The 7,789-nt window shown below is 41.5% G+C and overlaps 1 protein-coding gene across 1 annotated transcript in view; it reads right to left on the bottom strand.

Annotated features, from left to right (window-relative positions):
- Positions 1–4,645: 4,645 nt before the first annotated feature.
- LOC109925034 (synaptotagmin-10-like) overlaps positions 4,646–7,789 on the bottom strand; it is an 82,264-nt gene continuing 79,120 nt past the window's right edge. The window contains exon 6 of the mRNA XM_048607934.1: positions 4,646–5,359. Coding sequence (XP_048463891.1) covers positions 5,288–5,359 — 72 coding nt within the window. The 3' untranslated portion in view covers positions 4,646–5,287. The remainder of the gene's footprint in view (positions 5,360–7,789) is intronic.

Genomic DNA, 7,789 nt, shown 5'->3' on the forward strand with positions numbered 1-7,789 from the left:
GTCTAAGACTTTTCAACATTTCTCAGAATCCTCCCATTTACTGCATATTCCTTTGTCTTGTATTACCTCTCCCAGTGCATCCCTTTACATTCCTTGGGTTTGAGATCCATTTGCCACTTGTCAGCCCACCTCACAGCTAATTTCAAAGGAATTTCTCCAGATTTTGTGGCTTTTTTGTGCTCCCCATGCTTTCTTCACCTGGCTGCAGATGTGCTCCTGAGCTGGAAAGTGATTTCAGCGCCTCACTAATGAGTTGAATATTAACAGGACTACTGGATGGGATTTAATGCACTCCCATGACGATTTCATAGAGGGGGGGGCATGTGCATTTTAATTTGGCAGGAGGGTGTCCCACAGAGCTACAGCTTACACCTATAGGCATAATTCTACCATAGCACAATCCTTTCCTGTATAACACTCATAGCCATTCAGTCCTCACAGCAGGAGATCCTTTTAACGTTAGTCAAATGTACCGTCAGAAAAATGAGCACAATTAATTGACCAAGCAAAGTGCTGTTCATCAGCAGATGCAATAACCACACTGTCTCACAGCAGAAAGATATTAAATGGAACGCACATTACGATGTGCTGTAGCTAATATTGGCCATTACTTTTGATAATAAAAGAGAAGATTAATACCACTTATAATGATTTAGGAGCCATCAAAGATTGTGCCGAAAGTTTGGGCCAGGAATACTGGACTAAACAGTGTGGACTCTGATAATGACTGTTGTAAAATGTAAGATTAGAATCACCAAATCAGAATGTTACAGCACAAGACACCATTCAACCCATCATGCTGTTTGAAAGCATCGTCCTATCATCCCATTCCCTTGCTCTTTGCTCATCTTAGGGGGCCATTTGGCTTGGATGGCTGGTTCGTGATGTAGAGCGACACCAACAGCATGGGCTCAATTCTGCACTCTGGCTGGGATTACCGGGAAGGGCTTTCCTCGACCTCTCCCCTCGCCTGAGGTGTGCTGACCCTCCGATTAAACCACAAACTGCCATCTCTCTCTCTCATGAAAGAGCGGGACTATGTTGACATTAACTTTTACCTTCATTTCCCTGCAATTTGTTTTTGTTTTTTTTAAGTCAAGATCCAACAAATCTCTAATTATTTGTAATTCTTAGGGTTTTGCCTATTTCTAATTTGAAACAATTGGATGGCATTTCAATGCCACAGATCTGCTGCTTGTGACATCCTTCAAACACATTCATCACTCTCTGGCAGAAGAAATTTTTCCTTCTCTCAGTCTTAAATGGGAAATCCTTACTTTGGTCCTAGAATCTCCCACAAAGGTAAACAAACTCTCTGTATCTACAATGTCAAGTGTTTGAAGAACCTTACATGTTTCAATAAGATCTCCTCTAATTCTTTTAAATACCAATGAGACCGAAGGGTCTGTTTCCATGCTGTATAACTCTACGACCCTATAAGTACCGACTAAACCTACTTAACTTCTCCTCATAAAGAAATCCCTCCATACCCAGAATTAATCTTGTAAACGTTCTCTGGACTGTCTCAACTTAAGATTAGTGCCAAAACTGCTAACAGTATTCTAGGTGTGGTCTAACTAGAGCCTTGTATAGCTTGAGCAATACCTCCCTACCTTTGTACTCCCTGCCCTTGAAATCAAAGCCAATATTCTATTTGCCGCCCCTGTTAGCCGCTGAACTTGGGTGTTAGCTTTTTGTGACTAATGCAAGAAGACCACCAAACCCCGCCATACTGAAGCTTGCTGCAGTCTTTTTCCCCAAGGGTCGTGGCTGTTCAAGAAGGCACTTCACCACCAACTTCACAAGGGTATTCTGGATTGGGCAACAAAGGGGCTGATTTAGCAAGCGACACTAACATCCCATGAAGCAATAATTAGAAAAATGTATGAAATATGGTGGCCAATTTGCACGCAGCAAATGACAATTAAGTAATTGACAAAAGAAGGGGGGCTCAAAAAACGAACCACTATTGGGAGCACAAACGGGTGCATCACCAAACCTGAAGGCCAGATTTGTGACACTCAATATTCTAAACGTGGTGCAAGAGCCCTCTTATGGCACAGTGGTAGTGTCCGTACCCATGGCCTGGAGGCCCAGGTTCAAGTCCTATCTGCTCTAGAGGTGTTTAAAAGCATCTCTAAACAGGTGGGTTAGGAAGTATCTAAGTCTGATTCAAATTCTGTTAAAATAATCTCTTTCAACACCTTTTAAGACTCATCCCAATACCTCATTAGTTTGGCTAACAACCACTGATTAATTTTATTGATGACTTTGAATTAGGCAGATATTTGTGGACACTCATTGACCCTCTATAGCATCAGTGAAACACAGAGCTTCTTTCACCATATTAAAATAATTACAAGTTTATTTATTTGTTTATATTCAAAATACATATTAAACATATATTTACTGTATAATTTTAATGTAATTATGATTTTACAAAATATATCACAAACTGTACACTTCATGACATATTAATCCATATATTCTCCATCTGTGAGTGTCATACACGATGCAGTGATTGGTCAGACTCACAACAGGAAGTTCACACCACGTTACCCCATCAACAGTGCGTCAATCACAATGGGATAAGACAGCAGCAGAATGAACCAGAACATTTCAATTTCAACATTTTAGCTCACATTTACTTCAAAATAGTTACACAGTGCTAATCAGCGGCATACGAGTAATGCACAGTCTTTACTCTTTTACAATATTTACTATTGGTGTTGGTACATCTATCTGCATTACCACTAGATTATAGTCACAAAAATGTATCGCAGCACACTGCAAGTGTGTTAAGAAACCGTCGCTAAATGGTGTCTCCTTTTTATTCAGTCCAAATATAATTTTTACTTCTCCCAAAGTGTTTTTTTAAAACAACCATTTCTTGTTGACAACATTGGGCAGAGTGTTAGAAAGGCCCCTGACAACAGGGACACCAGGACAATTCTTTTGTTTATAAAAATGCTCTGGAAAAATCTTGTGCAGATTTTAAAAAAAAACTTTGCAACAGAACAGTTTATCACATGTACACCATTGATATGTGAAAATGCTAGGTTGAAACACACTAATTAAACTTGCATATCTCCTGCTTAGCATATCCAATCCTTACTGGTCATTGTATCAGAATGAGCAAAAGTATTTTTTCGCCAAGCTTGCAATTGCATCAAGTCTTTATGTTTTGCAGTTTTAGTTTTGTGGCGTTAAATTCAGGCGCTGACTAAATTTTAAAGCAGTTTGCAATTTTAACACATCCATTTTGAAAAATGGAAGTGTTAAAATTGCAAACTGTTTTAAAATTGGACGAATCCCTTTCACTCTGGCAAAGTTAAAGGATCCCTCCAATTTTGCCTTGAAACTATGGGAGGTTATAACTTTATAGCCCATGATTTTATTTCTTTAAAACTATCATTTGTGTCCATTCTTGGACAGATTATGATTAGAACCATCTCTAATCAAAGCCTTCAGAGAATTAAGCAATTGCCAAGACCTGATCTAGACAATTAAACAGGAATCAAAAAGTTTTAATTAAAGCAGATGTATCTGTGTAATTCAATCAACATTAGAAATGCTCAGGCTTAGGGTGCATTACTCAAAGATACTGGGGTTAGAGCTCTTACTGATTGCCGCGATTACTATTTAGAACTTTTTACATCAATGACACACAAATGTTAGATTCATGAGCTTTTTTGCATGTCTTTTAACTCATATAGCATCACAGCGAAGAGGATGCAGCTGTTTCTATCACTACTAAATAAACTGAGCCTGAAAGTGTGGCAGAGCTGGGTTCAATTGAAGCACTCAGAGGGCATTAGATGATTATTTAAATCAAAACAATTTGCAGAGATATGGGGAAGGAGCAGCAGAATGGCACTCAGTCATGATGCACACTCGGGGAGCCAATGAACAAATGATGGGCCAAATGGCTTTCTTCTGTGATTCTGTGAGGCACTTAAGATGCTATAAGCTTTGAAAATGACATTGATATAAAGGGCTAATGGATTGCATTTACTGATTGTCATTACTGACAGCTGACTTCTAATGTGGGCGTTGTGATTGGTGATTAAGTTAGTGACAGGACTTAGTGAGTGGACGTCAGAAGTCTTTTGCAAGAAATCTGCAATGGGGCTGGTGCCGAATCCTGAAAACCACTTCCTACCCACCAGTGTGCAGAACACTCCAGAGAAATTCCAAGGGACATCAGAAGTAGACTGTTGGGATGTTAACCTGCATCTTAAACATAGTGGCTGCAAGCTGCCAGCTTCCAGTGCCAGATAAGAAGGACACTCTCCTGGTTCCCAGGTAACTGCCTGTGTCATGGCAACAGACTTTGCAGCTTATGTTTGTCATCAAGTACCTCAATTGCAGTATAGCCCCGGCTGTTCTCTTTTCATATTCATACTTCAAAATCGTTCACATCTGAGTCTCAGCTTCTAAGGGTTACCCCACAGGTTTTATTCTCTACAAAGTACAAAGTCTGTCTTTTTAGAGTGGATCCTTAAAAGGACCTCATCACAATGACAGGTTTAGGCTGGTCTTCCAACAAGAATGAGAGATCAAGGGGCGAACTAGTCGAGGAGGTTTAAAATGATTAATGAGGTTAATACAGCAGAAACTCTATTCCTCTAGTTGTGCTGGGGGTTTTGGGGGTGGGGGTTTTGGGGGTGGGGGGGGGAGGGTGGAGATATAAATCAAAGGGCCATGGGCTCAAAGCGCAGGCCATTTAGCTTCTTCACACAAAGGGGAATGGAAATTTGGAACTCTGTCTCCCCTCTCCCCTCCGAAAGCTGATAAGGCTTGGCACCAATTGAAAAAAACGTCAAGACTAGGATCGGTGGATTTTTTTTACGAGAGGAATTCTGGATGCTGAAAGTACTAGGAATAATCAGCAGGTCAAGCAGCATCTTTGGGGATAGGACACTTCAGATCTGTAGCCTAATGGCACAACCATTTGATCAGAATTCTTCACCAAGACGGGCAAATAGGTGTAAGGTACAGGTAAACCACTATCAAACTGAATGAGCGAGACAGGCTAGGGGGGTTGAATGGTCTCCTTGTATTCCCAGTTTCCTAATCAAAGGATTTTCAGCAAAGGGTAATCTCCATCACTGACACTTTCACATGATAGTGATCACTTGTAGCTCTTTGCAGAGTATGTGGACCATCAGCTCTGTGCAATCATTTGACAGTGTTGTGGGCTTCAATTACACTATCAATAAGACAGACAATTCCAGATGCCCTCCAGCAACAATCCAGAGATATTCGCCTTGGACAAGCAGCATTTCTACGGTGTGGGTGGCAGTTTTGGAGATGGGCAGGATCCTTGGCTGTCAAAGCTGGTCGCTCGACCTGGTGCCTGTAACAGAATCATTTCAGAATTACTCCAAAAGCCAACACCTGTGATTCTGCTTTTATCTATAGAGAACTTGTAATTGTATAAACGATGGTGACACATTTCACAATATTTTACATTCAAAGTCTAGTCACTGTTTTTCGAGTAGGGAAGCACGGGAACCAGTTTTCACCCAGGAAGATCCAACAGACCATGGGAAACCAAAGAGGGGATTATGGGTATCTTTGGTAAAGTTAATTGAGCATCATTCCCATCACCTGAGTGCGCAAATTGGGCCTCAATGTATTTCACCCAGCAAAGAGGCTCTCTGAAGTACAGCAATTCCTCGGCGCCGACCCTCCGACGGCACGGTGCTCCCTCGGCGCTGACCCTCCGAAAGCACGGCGCTCCCTTGGCACTGGTACAGTGTTATGTTGTCATTGGGTCAGTATGGAGGAAGCACTACATGGTCGGAGGGTTTCAAAAGACATTTAATGGAATTTTTACGCCTTAAGCTGTGTAAAAAGCTAAGGGTATAGACTGGGAAAGTCACAAGTGAGTTTCTAGCTGTCGGGAATTGTAGCTATTTGATATTGTTTTGGAGTTGGGCTGGGATGTCAAGTCTGCAGATGTAAGTTGTACCCATTCAGCCTTTGGCAACTCCCTCTGAAAGCCCTTCAGGGTGTGTGAAAGTGGAAAAAAAAACAGAAAAAGGGGCTGCTGGAACATTTCCTCTCAACAGCTCCTGAACATATTGCTTCTGAGGAAATCCTGTTGGCAGTGTCATGTATGACCATTTGCCCAAGCAAGCCATCTAAAACATTTCGTATCTTCTCCTTTCATTTTCAGAGAATTAACTAGTGTTTGGCCAAATGTGGGCAAAAATGACCAAGGGTAAATATTTCAAACTGTGTTAACCTGTCCTCCTTCAGCTGTTGAATCAATATGGCTTTTACAACAAAACAATAATTTTGTTGTTAAAGAAACCTAGTTGATAGATCTTGTTATTTTAAACCTAATGCAGATAAAATGTATAACTGGCCATGTCAGCAACTGGAAAAAAACAATAGTAGGTCTAGAGAGAGGTAGTGCGCTCCTCTTCATCTCAGTCATAATGCTTGTATATTCTTGCAAAGTCCATCTTGTTTACCAATGTTTGAGGAAGAAAAATATGATGTCCTGACCTAGTCTGGCCTAGACAGAAGTCCAGACCCACAACAAACCTTCAGTGCTCCGTGAGATGGCCCCGAATGATACCTCGTTGTCAAGATGGTGGTGCCTTGCCCTCCCGTCATGGGTATGTTGTGATTTTGCAGAATTATTTGGAGGGGAGTACTAGGAGTACGTTGGGGATCAGTTAGCTGGACAGCTGGTTTGAGATGCAGAGTGATGCCAACAATGTGGGTTCAATTCCCCCACTGACTGAGCTTATCATGAAGGTCCCATCTTCTCAAGCTCACCTCTCACCGGAGACCAAACTTATCACCAGTCATCTCTCTCTCTCTCTAATGCAGAGCAGTCCTATGGTCCAGTAGGACTATGGTGATTTTACTTACCAGTAAGAGATTTTTTTCGTTCTAAGATGTTGCACATCCCTAATAGCCCTTTAATTGAGTGGCTTGTTATGCTATTTTGGTGGGCACTTAGAAGTCAATCACATGCCTATGGGTCTCTAATGAGATGTAGCCAGATGAGGTAAAGCCAGCAGATTTCCTTCCCTAAAGGCCAACATCAAACCAGATGGAAACCGAAAGAACTGCAGATGCTGTCAATCAGAATCAGAAACAGAAGTTGCTGGAAAAGCTCAGCAGGTCTGGAGAGAGGCCAGAATTAATGTTTCAGGTCAAGTGATCCTTCCTCAGAAGGATTCTGTGATCTCTCTCCACAGATGCTGACAGACCTGCTGAGCCTACCAAACCAGATTTTTTTAAAAAAAAACACAATTGATAATGGTCTTACGGTCACAATTACTAAGTCTAGCTTCAAATTTCAGATTTTATTAATTGTATTTAAATTCCACCCACTGCCATAGTGGGATCCAAACGATGTCTCTAGACCATTAACCTGGGCTTCTGAATTACTGGTTCATTGATATTCCTAATGCTACATCCTCTCCCCAAAATAAAGGCCAGGACACCAGTTAGCTCTTCACTGCTCTTCAAACAGTGCCAGGGGGATCTTTTGCAATCATGTAAGAGATGACAGGAAATCCTTCCCTTGGTCCTGCACACCAATTATCAGCCTAGATTATATTTTTAAATCTCTTGAAAAGAGTCTTAAACACCCATGACTCTGAGACATAAATTTGAGTGAGAGTCATGGCTGCCCCTGGAAAAAGGACATTCCCTGTGTGAAGGATAGTAAGAACTACTGATGCTGGAGTCAGAGATAACAGTGTGGAGCTGGAGGAACACAGCAGGCCAGGCAGCATCAGAGGAGCAGGAAAGCCGACGT

The sequence above is a fragment of the Rhincodon typus genome, chromosome 18, assembly GCF_021869965.1.
Source record: "Rhincodon typus isolate 14 chromosome 18, sRhiTyp1.1, whole genome shotgun sequence".
NCBI lineage: Eukaryota > Metazoa > Chordata > Chondrichthyes > Orectolobiformes > Rhincodontidae > Rhincodon > Rhincodon typus.